The sequence below is a fragment of the Cherax quadricarinatus genome, chromosome 51, assembly GCF_038502225.1.
Source record: "Cherax quadricarinatus isolate ZL_2023a chromosome 51, ASM3850222v1, whole genome shotgun sequence".
Taxonomy (NCBI): domain Eukaryota; kingdom Metazoa; phylum Arthropoda; class Malacostraca; order Decapoda; family Parastacidae; genus Cherax; species Cherax quadricarinatus.
This window is the reverse complement of record NC_091342.1, coordinates 19,788,783-19,807,143: the sequence shown is the minus strand read 5'-3', so window position 1 is coordinate 19,807,143 and position 18,361 is coordinate 19,788,783. Positions and strand designations below refer to the sequence as shown.

The 18,361-nt window shown below is 39.8% G+C and overlaps 1 protein-coding gene across 3 annotated transcripts in view; it reads right to left on the bottom strand.

Moving 5' to 3' along the window:
- LOC128694629 (uncharacterized) overlaps positions 1-18,361 on the bottom strand; it is a 316,265-nt gene that overhangs the window by 222,154 nt on the left and 75,750 nt on the right. For all 3 annotated transcript variants that reach the window (XM_070095923.1, XM_070095924.1, XM_070095926.1), the window contains exon 6: positions 11,305-11,401. In XM_070095923.1, coding sequence (XP_069952024.1) covers positions 11,305-11,401 — 97 coding nt within the window. The remainder of the gene's footprint in view (positions 1-11,304; positions 11,402-18,361) is intronic.

The window sequence follows — 18,361 nt, the reverse complement described above, 5'->3', positions numbered from 1 at the left end:
GATGTCCTGGCTTTAAGTGAAACAAAGCTGAAGGGGGTGGGAGAGTTTCAATGGAGAGGAATAAATGGGATTAGGTCAGGGGTTTCAAACAGAGTTAGAGCTAAAGAAGGAGTAGCAATAATGTTGAAGGATAAGCTATGGCAGGAAAAGAGGGACTATAAATGTATTAATTCAAGGATTATGTGGAGTAAAATAAAGATTGGATGTGAAAAGTGGGTTATAGTAAGTGTGTATGCACCTGGAGAAGAAAGAAGTGCAGAGGAACATAAGAACATAAGAAAGGAGGAACACTGCAGGAGGCCTGTTGGCCCATACTAGGCAGGTCCTTTACAATTCATCCCACTAACAAAACATTTGCCCAACCCAATTTTCAATGCCACCCAAGAAATAAGCTCTGATGTGAAAGTCCCACTCAAATCCAACCCCTCCCACTCATGTACTTATCCAACCTAAATTTGAAACTACCCAAAGTCCCAGCCTCAATGACCCAACTAGGTAGACTGTTCCACTCATCAACTACCCTATTTCCAAACAAATACTTTCCTATGTCCTTTCTAAATCTAAACTTATCTAATTTAAATCCATTACTGTGGATTCTCTCTTGGAGAGACATCCTCAAGACCTTATTAATATCCCCTTTGTAAAGTAAAAGGACACAAGTGCAACTAATGTGACATTTATTGTGGCAACGTTTCGCTCTCCAGGAGCTTTATCAAGCCATTACAGAAAGTTGAAAGTGAACATAGAAAAGAGTTAAGGTGATGAAGGTATCAAATGATTTAGATAAAGAAAAATTGGATATCAAATTGGGGAGGAGGAGTATGGAAGAAGTAAATGTTTTCAGATACTTGGGAGTTGACGTGTCGGCAGATGGATTTATGAAGGATGAGGTTAATCGTAGAATTGATGAGGGAAAAAAGGTGAGTGGTGTATTGAGGTATATTTTTTTTTTTTTTTTTTTTATTATCACACCGGCCGATTCCCACCAAGGCAGGGTGGCCCGAAAAAGAAAAACTTTCACCATCATTCACTCCATCACTGTCTTGCCAGAAGGGTGCCTTACACTACAGTTTTTAAACTGCAGCATTAACACCCCTCCTTCAGAGTGCAGGCACTGTACTTCCCATCTCCAGGACTCAAGTCCGGCCTGCCGGTTTCCCTGAATCCCTTCATAAATGTTACTTTGCTCACACTCCAACAGCACGTCAAGTATTAAAAACCATTTGTCTCCATTCACTCCTATCAAACACGCTCACGCATGCCTGCTGGAAGTCCAAGCCCCTCGCACACAAAACCTCCTTTACCCCCTCCCTCCAACCCTTCCTAGGCCGACCCCTACCCCGCCTTCCTTCCACTACAGACTGATACACTCTTGAAGTCATTCTGTTTTGCTCCATTCTCTCTACATGTCCGAACCACCTCAACAACCCTTCCTCAGCCCTCTGGACAACAGTTTTGGTAATCCCGCACCTCCTCCTAACTTCCAAACTACGAATTCTCTGCATTATATTCACACCACACATTGCCCTCAGACACGACATCTCCACTGCCTCCAGCCTTCTCCTCGCTGCAACATTCATCACCCACGCTTCACACCCATATAAGAGCGTTGGTAAAACTATACTCTCATACATTCCCCTCTTTGCCTCCAAGGACAAAGTTCTTTGTCTCCACAGACTCCTAAGTGCACCACTCACTCTTTTTCCCTCATCAATTCTATGATTCACCTCATCTCTCATAGACCCATCCGCTGACACGTCCACTCCCAAATATCTGAATACATTCACCTCCTCCATACTCTCTCCCTCCAATCTGATATTCAATCTTTCATCACCCAATCCCTTTGTTATCCTCATAACCTTACTCTTTCCTGTATTCACCTTTAATTTTCTTCTTTTGCACACCCTACCAAATTCATCCACCAATCTCTGCAACTTCTCTTCAGAATCTCCCAAGAGCACAGTGTCATCAGCAAAGAGCAGCTGTGACAACTCCCACTTTGTGTGTGATTCTTTATCTTTTAACTCCACGCCTCTTGCCAAGACCCTCGCATTTACTTCTCTTACAACCCCATCTATAAATATATTAAACAACCACGGTGACATCACACATCCTTGTCTAAGGCCTACTTTTACTGGGAAAAAATTTCCCTCTTTCCTACATACTCTAACTTGAGCCTCACTATCCTCGTAAAAACTCTTCACTGCTTTCAGTAACCTACCTCCTACACCATACACTTGCAACATCTGCCACATTGCCCCCCTATCCACCCTGTCATACGCCTTTTCCAAATCCATAAATGCCACAAAGACCTCTTTAGCCTTATCCAAATACTGTTCACTTATATGTTTCACTGTAAACACCTGGTCCACACACCCCCTACCTTTCCTAAAGCCTCCTTGTTCATCTGCTATCCTATTCTCCGTCTTACTCTTAATTCTTTCAATTATAACTCTACCATACACTTTACCAGGTACACTCAACAGACTTATCCCCCTATAATTTTTGCACTCTCTTTTATCCCCTTTGCCTTTATACAAAGGAACTATGCATGCTCTCTGCCAATCCCTAGGTACCTTACCCTCTTCCATACATTTATTAAATAATTGCACCAACCACTCCAAAACTATATCCCCACCTGCTTTTAACATTTCTATCTTTATCCCATCAATCCCGGCTGCCTTACCCCCTTTCATTTTACCTACTGCCTCACGAACTTCCCCCACACTCACAACTGGCTCTTCCTCACTCCTACAAGATGTTATTCCTCCTTGCCCTATACACGAAATCACAGCTTCCCTATCTTCATCAACATTTAACAATTCCTCAAAATATTCCCTCCATCTTCCCAATACCTCTAACTCTCCATTTAATAACTCTCCTCTCCTATTTTTAACTGACAAATCCATTTGTTCTCTAGGCTTTCTTAACTTGTTAATCTCACTCCAAAACTTTTTCTTATTTTCAACAAAATTTGTTGATAACATCTCACCCACTCTCTCATTTGCTCTCTTTTTACATTGCTTCACCACTCTCTTAACTTCTCTCTTTTTCTCCATATACTCTTCCCTCCTTGCATCACTTCTACTTTGTAAAAACTTCTCATATGCTAACTTTTTCTCCCTTACTACTCTCTTTACATCATCATTCCACCAATCGCTCCTCTTCCCTCCTGCACCCACTTTCCTGTAACCACAAACTTCTGCTGAACACTCTAACACTACATTTTTAAACCTACCCCATACCTCTTCGACCCCATTGCCTATGCTCTCATTAGCCCATCTATCCTCCAATAGCTGTTTATATCTTACCCTAACTGCCTCCTCTTTTAGTTTATAAACCTTCACCTCTCTCTTCCCTGATGCTTCTATTCTCCTTGTATCCCATCTACCTTTTACTCTCAGTGTAGCTACAACTAGAAAGTGATCTGATATATCTGTGGCCCCTCTATAAACATGTACATCCTGAAGTCTACTCAACAGTCTTTTATCTACCAATACATAATCCAACAAACTACTGTCATTTCGCCCTACATCATATCGTGTATACTTATTTATCCTCTTTTTCTTAAAATATGTATTACATATACATATGTGGAGTCAAAAAATGTTATCTATGGAGGCAAAGAAGGGAATGTATGAAAGTATAGTAGTACCAACACTCTTATATGGGTGTGAAGCTTGGGTGGTAAGTGCAGCAGCGAGGAGACAGTTGGAGGCAGTGGAGATGTCCTGTCTAAGGGCAATGTGTGGTGTAAATATTATGCAGAAAATTCGGAGTGTGGAAATTAGGAAAAGGTGTGGAGTTAATAAAAGTATTAGTCAGAGGGCAGAAGTGGGGTTGTTGAGGTGGTTTGGTCATTTAGAGAGATTGGATCAAAGTAGAATGACATGGAAAGCATATAAATCTATAGGGGAAGGAAGGCGAGGTAGGGGTCGTCCTCGAAAGGGTTAGAGAGAGGGGGTAAAGGAGGTTTTGTGGGCAAGGGGCTTGGACTTCCAGCAAGCGTGCATGAGCATGTTAGATAGGAGTGAATGGAGACGAATGGTACTTGGGACCTGACGATCTGTTGGAGTGTGAGCAGGGTAATATTTAGTGAAGGGATTCAGGGAAACCGGTTATTTTCATATAGTCGGACTTGAGTCCTGGAAATGGGAAGTACAATGCCTGCACTTTAAAGGAGGAGTTTGGGATATTGGCAGTTTGGAGGGATATGTTGTGTATCTTTATACGTATATGCTTCTAAACTGTTGCCTTCTGAGCACCTCTGCAAAAACAGTGATTATGTGTGAGTGTGGTGAAAGTGTTGAATGATGGTGAAAGCATTTTCTTTTTTGGGATTTTCTTTCTTTTTTGGGTCACCCTGCCTCGGTGGGAGACGGCCGACTTGTTAAAAAAAAAAAAATGAAGAAAGAGATCATTGCTAAGTATTAAAGTGGAGTGCGTGTCTCCGACATCGCCAGGTTGTATAGTAAACCCCAATCAACCATCGCTACTAGTGTGGCCAAGAAAACAGCAATCAAGGAAGCTGTTCTTGCCAAAGGTGCAACTATGTTTTCGAAACTGAGATTGCAAGTGTTAGAAGATGTTGAGAGACTGTTACTGGTGTGGATAAATGAAAAACAGATAGCAGGAGATAGCATCTCTCAAACGATCATTTGTGAAAAGGCTTGGCAGTTGCATGACGATTTGGTAAAGAAATTGCCTGCAACTAGTGGTGATGTGAGTGAATTTAAGGCCAGCAAAGGTTGGTTTGAAAGATTTAAGAATCGTAGTGGCATACATAGTGTGATTAGGCATGGTGAGGCTGCCAGTTCGGACCAAAAAGCAGCTGAAAAATATGTGAAGGAATTCAAGGATTACATAGACAGTGAAGAATTTAAACCTGAACAAGTGTTTAATTGTGATGAAACAAGCCTGTTTTGGAAGAAAATGCCAAGCAGGACATACATTACTCAGGAGGAAAAGGCACTCCAAGGACATAAGCCTATGAAAGACAGGCTTACTCTGTTGATGTGTGCCAATGCTAGTGGTGATTGCAAAGTGAAGCCTTTATTGGTGTATCACTCTGAAACTCCCAGAGTGTTCAGGAAAAACAATGTCCTCAAGGCTAATTTGTGTGTGCTGTGGAAGGCAAACAATAAGGCATGGGTCACTAGGGACTTTTTCTATGACTGGTTACACCATGCATTTGCCCCCACTGTGAAAATTTACCTTACTGAAAAGAAATTGGACCTTAAGTGCCTCCTGGTATTAGACAATGCTCCTGGTCATCCTTCAGACGTGGCAGAGCGAATTTCTGCAGACATGAGTTTCATTAAGGTCAAGTTTTTGCCTCCTAATACCACTCCTCTCCTGCAGCCCATAGACCAGTAGGTCATTGCAAACTTCAAAAAGCTCTACACAAAAGCTATGTTTGAAAGGTGCTTTGTAGTGACCTCAGAAACTCAATTGACTCTAAGAGAGTTTTGGAGAGATCACTTCAGCATCCTCAGTTGTGTAAACATTATAGGTAAGGCTTGGGAGGAAGTGACTAAGAGGACCTTGAACTCTGCTTGGAAGAAGCTGTGGCCAGAATGTGTAGACAATAGAGATTTTGAAGGATTTGAGGCTAACCCTGAGAAGCGTATGCCAGTTGAGGAATCCATTGTGGCATTGGGAAAGTCCTTGGGGTTGGAGGTTAGTGGGGAGGATGTGGAAGAGTTGGTGGAGGAGGACAATGAAGAACTAACCACTGATGAGCTGCTAGATCATCTTCAACAGCAAGAGGCCACACCTGAGGAAACTGCTCCGGAGGAGGGGAGACAGTAATTGAGGAAGTTGCCTACTTCAAAGATTAAGGAAATGTGTGCAATGTGGCTTAAAGTGCAAACCTTTTTTGATGAAAATCACCCCTCACACAGCTATTGCAAGCCGTGCTGGTGACTATTACACTGACAATGTTGTGAAACACTTTAGGAATGTCTTAAAGGAACGGGAGGTACAGGCCTCTATGGACAGATATGTTGTGTGACAGAGGTCCAGTGACTCTCAAGCTGGTCCTAGTGGCATTAAAAGAAGAAGGGAAGTAACCCCGGAAAAGGACTTGCTACCTCAAGTCCTAATGGAAGGGGATTCCCCTTCTAAACACTAACACCATCCACACTCTCTCCTCCTCCCATCCCATCAATTATCACCAGATCTTCAATATAGGTAAGTGTCATGCAATTGTACATGTCTTCTTCAGTTTGTGTGTATTAAAATTAATATTTCATGAGGTAAAAAAAATTTTTTTCATACTTTGGGGCGTCAGGAACGGATTAATTTGATTTCCATTATTTCTTATGGGGAAAATTAACTTGACTGACGATAATTTTGACTAACAATGAGCTCTCAGGAACGGATTAATATCGTTGGTCGAGGGTCCACTCTATGTGTATATGAGCAGGGTAATATTTAGTGAAGAGATTCAGGGAAACTGGTTATTTTTATATAGCCGGACTTGAGTTCTGGAAATGGGAAGAACAAAGCCTGCACTTTAAAGGAGGGGTTCGGGATATTGGAAGTTTGTAGATGTATATAATTGGAGCTCTGATATTATATTCTATAGAGAGTTTATTATATTATTTCAGGTTACTTTTTACATTGTATCTTTATACATATGTATATGCTTATAAACTGTTGTATCTGTGCATCTCTGCAAAAACAGTGATTATGTGAGTGAGGTGAAAGTGTTGAATGATTATGAAAATATTTTCGTTTTGGGGATTTTCTTTCTTTCTGGGTCACCCTGCCTAGGTGGGAGATGGCTGACTTGCTGAAAAAAAAAATGTATATGACACACTATATAGTAGGCTGAATAATGGCAGTGTATGTTTAACCAGAACCCTAAGAACTTACTAGTACAGTACACGTGCATGTGCGTGTGTGTGTGTGTGTGTGCGCGCAAGGGGGGTGTCTCTCACCGAAGCTGGGTGACCTAAAACAAAAACAAGTTTATTCTTTTTACTTAGTGGATGAATTTGGTAGGGTATGTAAAAGAAGAAAGTTAAAAGTGATTATAGGAAAGAGTAAGGTGATCAGGATAACAAAAAGATTAGGTGATGAAAGATTGGATATTAGATTGGAGGGAGAGAGTATGGAGGAAGTGAATGTATTCAGATACTTGGGAGTGGACGTGTCAGCAGATGGATCTACGAAGGATGAGGTGAATCACAGAATTGATGAAGGGAAAAGGGTGAGTGGTGCACTTAGGAGTCTGTGGAGACAAAGAACTTTAGCAAAGAGGGGAATGTATGAGAGTATAGTTATACCAACGCTCTTATATCGGTGTGAAGCATGGGTGATGAATGTTGCAACGAGGAGAAGGTTGGCGGCAGTGCAGATGTCATGTCTGAAGGCAATGTGTGGAGTGAATATAATGCAGAGAATTCGTAGTTTGGAAATTAGGAGAAGGTGCGGGATTACCAAAACTATTATCCAGAGGGCTGAGGAGGGGATAAGATGGTTCGGACATGCAGAGAGAATGGAACAAATGAGAATGACTTCAAGAGTGTATAAATCTGTAGTGGAGGGAAGGCAGGGTAGGGGTTGGCCTAGGAAAGGTTGGAGGGAAGAGGAAAGGAGGTTTTGTGTGTAAGGGGCTTGGACTTCCAGCAAGCATGCGTGAGCGTATTTGATAGGAGTGAAGAGAGACAAATGGTTTTTAGTACTTGATGTGCTGTTGGAGTGTGAGCAAAGTAACATTTATGAAGGGATTCAGGGAAACCGGCAGGCCAGACTTGAGTCCTGGAGATGGGAAGTACAGTGCCTGCACTCTGAAGGAGGGGTGTTACTGTTGCAGTTTTATAACTGTAATGTAAAGCATCCCTCTGGCAAGACAGTGATGGAGTGGATGATGATGAAAATTTTTCTTTTTCGGGCCACCCTACCTTGGTGGGAATCGGCTGATGTGTTAATAAAATAATAAAAAATAAAATAATTTATGAAGGAGAATGGTTGAAGGAAGGGGACAAACTAGGTTTTCAGTGCTAGAGGTTTGAATATCCAGCAGACTTGTGTGAGCATGTTAAGCTGGAGTGAATACAGACAACCGTGTTTCATGGCTTAATGTGCAGTTTAGTCCTGGAGGTGGGAAGTACAGTGCCTGCACTCTGAAGGAGAGCAGGGATTTTGCAGTTCTGAGTTATTTGATCTTTGATGTCTTCACATTTCTGGCAAGATAATTACTGAATGAGTGATTTTTTTTTTTTTTTGGGGGGGGGGGGGAGGTGGGGGGGGCTTTCTCTTTTTCAATGGAAAATGTCCTTGGGGCCTGGTGCATGGTATAAAAATCCTTGTAAAGTCATGTAATGTTTAAGTGATAACCAACATGATATCACTGTTGGATCTTTTAAAAAATGGGAGACACTCTATACCTCTTTACTGTGTTGCCCAGGTTCTTGGCACTGTAGTGTATCATGATACACTGACACACCAGGAATCATGACAATGCCATAAGGAAGAGTACACATTGAACCTTCAATTTAGAAACCAATGGGGAGGAGGGTGTCTGTTAGATCAAAATGGTCAGACTGTTCTTCCATAATCAACAATAAAGAGCATTTCTGAATGTAACAGACTTTTATTATCAGGAAATTGATTCACCCATCAGTCCCCAATAATAACAAACAATTTTGAACTTCAGTTATTAAATTCAGAACAATCTGTAACAATGACAGACAAGTACGATTTAACCCTTTGAGGGTCGGAACCCCTAATCCAAAACTTGCTCTCAAGGTCAGAAAATTTAAAAAAAAAAAATTATAAAATGAAATTGGATGGAAAACTTATGGAATTATGCTCTCACAAAGTTAGCAGTATTGGAGATATTTACACATTGGCGATTTCGCCCACTCCAAGCCCTATTTTCGGCCAATTCCATTGTTCCGGTCAACCAAACTCAAAGCTATTTCACTAGTTTTCCTTCTATTCTAACAAGTGATTACAAGAAGCTGCCATTTACCTATTACAACTACCCAATAAAGTGATAAGAAATTGGTAATTTGGCCAATTTCACACAAAATTCAAAAATTGCCAATGTAAAAACAGGGTCCACAATAAACAATGTAGACATTCCTGGCAATAAATAAACATTTCCTCTGTTCATTAGTTACATCCCCAGGCCTCTCCTATATTATGCTTGCTTTCCATTTTTTATTTTTATTCACACAAAAACAGAAGATTTACCCTTACACAGATTACTGCATTATTGCAATAATTGTATAAATAATGTCAGTGCATTTATGAATGTGTATAAGACTCAACAGTTGGACATGTACTGGATGAGTGACATAATGCATGTACTGTGGAATACTGGCAACCATCAAATATTTCCACTACTTTGAGCTCAATTTCAAGCTACTTTCAGTCCTAAAACCAATCAAAATCATCTCTATTTTTGTAATATATCTTCCATTCTATCAAGTGAGACCAAGAATACAACCATAAAAACCAAATGAATATACACTGCAAAGTTTTTTTCTCATTATGCTTTGCATGCTGCAGGATTTTTTATATGGTACACCCTTACAGCGCAAACCCATTCTCTCATATCTAGGCCCACAATTACTACTCACAGCTTATCTGAAAGAGCTGAGCTCATCATGTAGAACAACAGGACCAACCTGGGCTTCAAGGCCGTAGAACAACGGGACCCACACTCAGAGGGTTAATGAACTTTGTCCATTAAATCAGAAATCAATCAATTTACTCAGGTGATCTTAACAAGAACAGACCAGCAGCAGATTTTGTCTGTTAAATATGAAATCCATTAAATGGGGTCTATTAAATTGAGGTTTTACTCAAATAACGAACATTATTTCTCATTTTACAATAATCCAACATCAATGTTGTAGCAGTTACCAATATGACCATATGTGACTTTATATGGGCTTCTATTCCATACAGTAGACCCAAGGACACTGAACTCAAACATTCAAAGTGAGGAATGTGAGTCTACATTGTGGAGATAGCAAGAAGTTTACCTACTTGTTTACAGGGGCACAAATATGCCTATAGAACAGATAACATCAATAAAGTGTATGTGATACCTTAAATCCCACTTATACTTAATAAGGGACAAAACCAAGCTGCTGTTCCAGGAGAACAATAAAGTTAAACACAGAAGCCTGGAAAAATCTACTGTACAATAAAACTAACAAACATCATCAAGCAAAACAGTAGAAGGCTAACATCAGGAACCCTTATAACTCACAGTACTGCCACAGGCAGTACTGCCAGTTATTTAAGCTTAGGAAATGTACTGCCACAGGCAGTACATTTCCTAAGCTTAAATCTGATGCATTTAACACATGCTTCTGACTCTTATACCCTGGATGACTAAGCTAGTACAGTGGTACCTCGGGATATAAACAGCTCAAAACTCGAAAATTCTTTCTTTCTTTCAACACACCGGCCGTATCCCACTGAGGCGGGGTGGCCCAAAAGGAAAAACGAAAGTTTCTCCTTTTACATTTAATAATATATACAGAAGAGGTTACTAGCCCCTTGCTCCCGGCATTTTAGTCGCCTCTTACAACACGCATGGCTGACGGAGGAAGAATTCTGTTCCACTTTCCCATGGAGGTAAGAGGAAATAAACAAGAACAAGAACTAGAAAGAAAATAGAAGAAAACCCAGAGGGGTGTGTATATATATGCTTGTACATGTATGTTAAGTGTGACCTAAGTGTAAGTAGAAGTAGCAAGACATACCTGAAATCTTGCATGTGTATGAGACAGAATAAAAAGACACCAGCAATCCTACCATCATGTAAAACAATTACAGGCTTCCGCTTTACAGTCACTTGGCAGGACAGTAGTACCTCCCTGGGCGGTTGCTGTCTACCAACCTACTACCTAGAACTCGAACAATTATGTAAATGTATTTATGTAAGTGCTTTTGTAAGTGTATTTTTGGGGGTCTGAAATGGATTAATCTAATTTACATTATTCCTTATGGGAATAAATTCGTTCAGTATCGGCACTCGAACAGCCTTCTGGAACAAATTAAATTCATATCTGAGGTACCACTTTATATCTCATATTTGTTATGAACTTGAAAAAGTACACTCATGAGTGAAACATTTTACCAATAAAAGACTTCACTGCTACTAGTGTCTTTTCCCCAACTGTTAGTGTTAAGCATCAACTGATGCTTAACACTAACAATAGAGGGAGATGGCCAATATGTGAAAACGAAAAAAAATAAGCCAATGGTTCAAAGAATTTTTTTAAGTTAACCTGCTACCTTGGACATATAACCATTATCCTTTAGACAAAATACCTTTAGCTCGAGGTAGCGCCGTACAAGCTGTGTCCATTTTTTACGAGCTTCAGCAACTGTTACCTCTTCTGACATGCCCAACTCTTCCAAGATCTCACTGAAAAGAATGATATTTGAAATAAACTTACTTTGCATAACTGCATTTTTCGATTTCACAATCTTTCCTGTTCATTAAGCTATGCATATGCTCAATTAATCAAAACCCAGGGATCCACTTGAATGTACACTTCCACATACACACACATTTTCATGCGATACACATTAACACACTGCAAGTCAATTAGCTCTTATCCAGAAGATTTAGAGCATGACTCACCATGTTTGCACTATAGTATGGGATAGAAGAATATTGTTGGAGTCAGCTTCAACATAGTCACTATCGAAGTTCAAGCACTTCTGCTTGAAATTAGAAGTTAATATATCATGTCTGAGTAGTCATAATGCTCTCAAATCTTCTGCCTTCAGGACTAACTCCCATTTTAGGGAATAAGATAAATTTACAGGGCACCTAATCCAGCATGTATAAAATGGGGAAAGAGACAATCATGGTCTGTGATATTACAGCATGACAGAAACGTGTGCACTTTGTGGGTTTTGTGAACAGGAGTACAGTATTATTGTACTGTGGAAACCAAGGGTTGAACTCCCACTTCTCTCATCTTTGGCACTGAACAACACTGCAAGGATAATGAAAAATGGTTTGATAGTAGTAACTGAATGTTGTGTTTGCCAAAACAAATTCATAACATACAAAGCCTTCACAATTGAAAAATGTGTAGAACATCACCTTCACAGCTAATTTCTAGTGCCACACTTCCTCAGGTTGGGTGAGCTGGATGTTTGCTAATTTCCAGTATGTGTGAAAACTTGACATTTCCAATTCACTTTCATTTTTATATTTTCAAACAAAACTTGATAATCACTGCTACTTACTAGCAATCATGATGGTTCATGACAACTTAGTATGAAAGTCTTCAGGCACTTGATAACTCAGTCATTTTTTATTTTGATATATGCACTTCTCATTGGCTTAACAGGACAGTGATTACAAAATTAAAAATGTATCAAAAATGCTTAACCTTGTATATACCACATTTAATAAAATAACCTACAATACTGAGAGGGGTAACTGATGACTTGTCTAGGAATTTAAACTGATAGATTATGGAAGTATAGGTGTTTGTGGGAAACAATCAGGCTGCAGTATTAAGGTTACAAACAGCAGTTATTACCGGGATACCTCTGGGATATGTTTAAAAGACAATATTCAAAATAAAGTTGCAAGTAATGGCAAATCAATTGATCAACAAACAAAGAGAGATAGCAGAGGGCAACGAGTGACTAGCTCCCTTAAGATTTACTATACAAATAGTAGGAGTCTAAGAAATAAGATAGATGAGCTAAGATTACTTGCAAGTGTAGGTAATATAGATATTATTGGTATAACAGAGACATGGTTCAACCTGAAAGATAGAGAAATGCCTTCTGAATGCAACATACAGGGTTATAAACTATTCCACACTGATAGGGTCAACAGGAAGGGTGGTTGAGTAGCAATGTATGTCAGAGAAAATTTAAATTGTTGTCTTAGACAACAATTTAAATTTTCGAACATCGAACACAGAATCTGTTTATCTACAGTTTCTCGAGGGTTGTGACAAATTAATTTTGGGTGTGATTTACAGGCCCCCAAACCTTGATAGGGAGTGCAGTAAGCTGTTATGGGGCAAAATTCATAAGGCATCTAGATATGAAAATGTTGTGATAATGGGAGATTTTAACTTTAGACAAATTGATTGGAACAATATGACAGGAAATCTTGAGTCTAGTGACTTTCTTGATACACCTCAGGATTGCTCTTTAGAACAGGTTGTGATGGAACCAACTAGAGGAAACAATCTGCTTGACTTGGTTCTTGCCAACAAAGAGTCACTAATTAATAATCTTGAGGTTAATGATTAGCTTGGGGAAAGTGATCACAAATCACTTAGTTTCAATATATCATGGAATCACCCAGATAACTGCAATCAATTCTCTGTCCCAGATTTTCGCTTGGCCTACTTCATGGGACTGAAAAATTACCTGGGGGGGGGGGGGCTAAATTGAGATGTCCTGACTATGGGTCAAATAGGTGATCTTGGTGGCCAATATGACATTTTTCAGGGCATAGTTCTAGCTGCCCAGACAACTTTTGTTCCGAGTAGGAAAATTAGATCTAACAAAAATGATCCCAAATGGATGAACAATAGATTGAAACATCTCACTGGTCAAAAGTAAGGCATATATAGGCGTATCAAAAGACAGGATGGGCAGTTAAGAAATCAATATACTCAATGAATGAGAGAAATAAAGAAAGGAATAAGAAAAGCAAAAAGGGATTATGAGGCTAAGGTCGCAAGGGATTCAAAGACTAACCCAAAAGGGTTCTTTCAGGTATACAGAAGTAAGATTAGGGACAAGATTGGCCCACTTAACCCTTAAAATGTCCAAACATAGATCTACATTAACATGCGTAGTGCTCCAAAAGTAGATCTACATTTTGTTACATTTTTCAAATACAGTGGACCCTCGAATTTAGTAGTCCCTTTTCTGTATGCAAAACTAGTTATTATCTATAAAATGTATTTTTTGTTAATATTTTTGGGTGTCTGGAATGGTTTAATTGGATTTACATTTTTTCCTATGGGAAATATTAACAAAAAATTTATTTTATAGAGAATAACTAATAATGTATTAATTCAAGGATCATGTTGAGTAAAATAAAGGTTGGATGTGAAAAGTGGGTTATAGTAAGCGTATATGCACCTGAAGAAGAGAGAAGTGTTTTACGAGTGAGAGAGATTTTGGGAAATGTTGAGTGAATATGTGGGGAGTTTTGAACCAAGTGTGAGAGTACTTGTGGTTGGGGATTTCAATGCTAAAATGGGTAAAAATGTTATGGAGGGAGTAGTAGGTAAATTTGGGGTGCCAGGGGTAAATGTAAATGGGGAGCCTTTAATTTAGCTATGTGTAGAAAGAGATTTGGTAATAAGTAATACATATTTTATGAAAAAGAGGATAAATAAATATACAAGGTATGATGTAGCATGAAATGAAAGTAGTTTGTTAGATTATATATCGGTGGATAAAAGGTTGATGGGTAGGCTCCAGGATGTACATGTTTATAGAGGGGCAACTGATATATCGGATCATTATTTAGTTGTAGCTACAGTCAGAGTAAGAGGTAGATGGGACAAGTGGAAGGTGGCACAACAAGTAAGAGGGAGGTGAAAGTGTATAAACTAAGGGAGGAGGAAGTTCGGGTGAGATATAAGCGACTATTGGCAGAAAGGTGGGCTAGTGCAAAGATGAGTAGTGGGGGGGTTGAAGAGGGTTGGAGTAGTTTTAAAAATGCAGTATTAGAATGTGTGGCAGAAGTTTGTGGTTATAGGAGGGTAGGGGCAGGAGGAAAGAGGAGTGATTGGTGGAATGATGAAGTAAAGGGTGTGATAAAAGAGAAAAGGTTAGCTTATGAGAGGTTTTTACAAAGCAGAAATGTTATAAGAAGAGCAGAGTATATGGAGAGTAAAAGAAAGGTGAAGAGAGTGGTGAGAGAGTGCAAAAGGAGAGCAGATGATAGAGTGGGAGATGCACTGTCAAGAAATTTTAATGAAAATAAGAAAAGATTTTGGAGTGAGTTACACAAGTTAAGAAAGCCTAGGGAACGTATGGATTTGTCAGTTAAAAACAGAGTAGGGGAGATAGTAGATGGGGAGATGGAGGTATTAGGTAGATGGCGAGAATATTTTGAGGAACTTTTAAATGATGAGGAAGAAAGGGAGGCGGTAATTTCATGCACTGGCCAGGGAGGTATACCATCTTTAAGGAGTGAAGAAGAGCAGAATGTAAGTGTGGGGGAGGTACGTAAGGCATTACGTAGAATGAAAGGAGGTAAAGCAGCTGGAACTGATGGGATCATGACAGAAATGTTAAAAGCAGGGGGGCATACAGAGTTGGAGTGGTTGGTACTTTTGTTTAATAAATGTATGAAAGAGGGGAAGGTACCTAGGGATTGGCGGAGAGCATGTATAGTCCCTTTATATAAAGGGAAGGGGGACAAAAGAGATTGTAAAAATTATAGAGGAATAAGTTTACTAAGTATACCAAGAAAAGTGTACAGTAGGATTATAATTGAAAGAATTAGAGGCAAGACAGAATGTAGGATTGCGGATGAGCAAGGAGGTTTCAGAGTGGGTAGGGGATGTGTAGATCAAGTGTTTACATTGAAGCATATATGTGAAAAGTATTTAGATAAAGGTAGGGAAGTTTTTATTGCATTTATGGATTTAGAAAAGGCATATGATAGAGTAGATAGGGGAGCAATGTGGCAGATGTTGCAAGTATATGGAATAGGTGGTAAGTTATTAAATGCTGTAAAGAGTTTTTATGAGGATAGTGAGGCTCAGGTTAGGGTGTGTAGAAGAGAGGGAGACTACTTCCCAGTAAAAGTAGGTCTTAGACAGGGATGTGTAATGTCACCATGGGTGTTTGGGAGAGGAGTGGGATTAAATTATGGGGAATCAAATACAAAATGGGAATTGACACAGTTACTTTTTGCTGATGATACTGTGCTTATGTGAGATTCTAAAGAAAAATTGCAAAGGTTAATGGATGAGTTTGGGAGTGTGTGTAAAGGTAGAAAGTTGAAAGTGAACATACAAAAGAGTAAGGTGATGAGGGTATCAAATGATTTAGATAAAGAAAAATTGGATATCAAATTGGGGAGGAGGAGTATGGAAGAAGTGAATGTTTTCAGATACTTGGGAGTTGAAGTGTCGGCGGATGGATTTATGAAAGATGAGGTTAATCATAGAAATGATGAGGGAAAAAAGGTGAGTGATGCATTGACGTATATTATATTTTTTTTTTATTATCACACTGGCCGATTCCCACCAAGGCAGGGTGGCCCGAAAAAGAAAAACTTTCACCATCATTCACTCCATCACTGCCTTGCCAGAAGGGTGCTTTACACTACAGTTTTTAAACTGCAACATTAACACCCCTCCTTCAGAGTGCAGGCACTGTACTTCCCATCTTCAGGACTCAAGTCCGGCCTGCCGGTTTCCCTGAACCCCTTCATAAATGTTACTTTGCTCACACTCCAACAGCACGTCAAGTATTAAAAACCATTTGTCTCCATTCACTCCTATCAAACACGCTCACGCATGCCTGCTGGAAGTCCAAGCCCCTCGCACACAAAACCTCCTTTACCACTTCCCTCCAACCTTTCCTAGGCCGACCCCTACCCTGCCTTCCTTCCTCTACAGACTGATACACTCTTGAAGTCACTCTGTTTCGCTCCATTCTCTCTACATGTCCGAACCACCTCAACAACCCTTCCTCAGCCCTCTGGACAACAGTTTTGGTAATCCCGCACCTCCTCCTAACTTCCAAACTACGAATTCTCTGCATTATATTCACACCACACATTGCCCTCAGACATGACATCTCCACTGCCTCCAGCCTTCTCCTCGCTGCAACATTCATCACCCATGCTTCACACCCATATAAGAGCGTTGGTAAAACTATACTCTCATACATTCCCCTCTTTGCCTCCAAGGACAAAGCTCTTTGTCTCCACAGACTCCTAAGTGCACCACTCACCCTTTTCCCCTCATCAATTCTATGATTCGCCTCATCTTTCATAGACCCATCCGCTGACACGTCCACTCCCAAATATCTGAATACATTCACCTCCTCCATACTCTCTCCCTCCAATCTGATATCCAATCTTTCATCACCTAATCTTTTTGTTATCCTCATAACCTTACTCTTTCCTGTATTCACTTTTAATTTTCTTCTTTAGCACACCCTACCAAATTCATCCACCAATCTCTGCAACTTCTCTTCAGAATCTCCCAAGAGCACAGTGTCATCAGCAAAGAGCAACTGTGACAACTCCCACTTTATGTGTGATTCTTTATCTTTTAACTCTACGCCTCTTGCCAAGACCCTCGCATTTACTTCTCTTACAACCCCATCTATAAATATATTAAACAACCACAGTGACATCACACATCCTTGTCTAAGGCCTACTTTTACTGGGAAATAATTTCCCTCTTTCCTACATACTCTAACTTGAGCCACACTATCCTCATAAAAACTCTTCACTGCTTTCAGTAACCTACCTCCTACACCATACACCTGCAACATCTGCCACATTACCCCCCTATCCACCCTGTCATATGCCTTTTCCAAATCCATAAATGCCACAAAGACCTCTTTAGCCTTATCTAAATACTGTTCACTTATATGTTTCACTGTAAACACCTGGTCCACACACCCCCTACCTTTCCTAAAGCCTCCTTGTTCATCTGCTATCCTATTCTCTGTCTTACTCTTAATTCTTTCAATAATAACTCTACCATACACTTTACCACGTATACTCAACAGACTTATCCCCCTATAATTTTTGCACTCTCTCTTTTGTCCCCTTTGCCTTTATACAAAGGAACTATGCATGCTCTCTGCCAATCCCTAGGTACCTTACCCTCTTCCATACATTTATTAAATAATTGCACCAACCACTCCAAAACTATATCCCCACCTGCTTTTAACATTTCTATCTTTATCCCATCAATCCCAGCTGCCTTACCCCCTTTCATTTTACCTACTGTCTCACAAACTTTCCCCACACTCACAACTGGCTCTTCTTCACTCCTACAAGATGTTATTCCTCCTTGCCCTATACACGAAATCACAGCTTCCCTATCTTCATCAACATTTAACAATTCCTCAGAATATTCCCTCCATCTTCCCAATACCTCTAACTCTCCATTTAATAACTCTCCTCTCCTATTTTTAACTGACAAATCCATTTGTTCTCTAGGCTTCCTTAACTTGTTAATCTCACTCCAAAACTTTTTCTTATTTTCAACAAAATTTGTTGATAATATCTCACCCACTCTCTCATTTGCTCTCTTTTTACATTGCTTCACCACTCTCTTAACCTCTCTCTTTTTCTCCATATACTCTTCCCTCCTTGCATCACTTCTACTTTGTAAAAACTTCTCATATG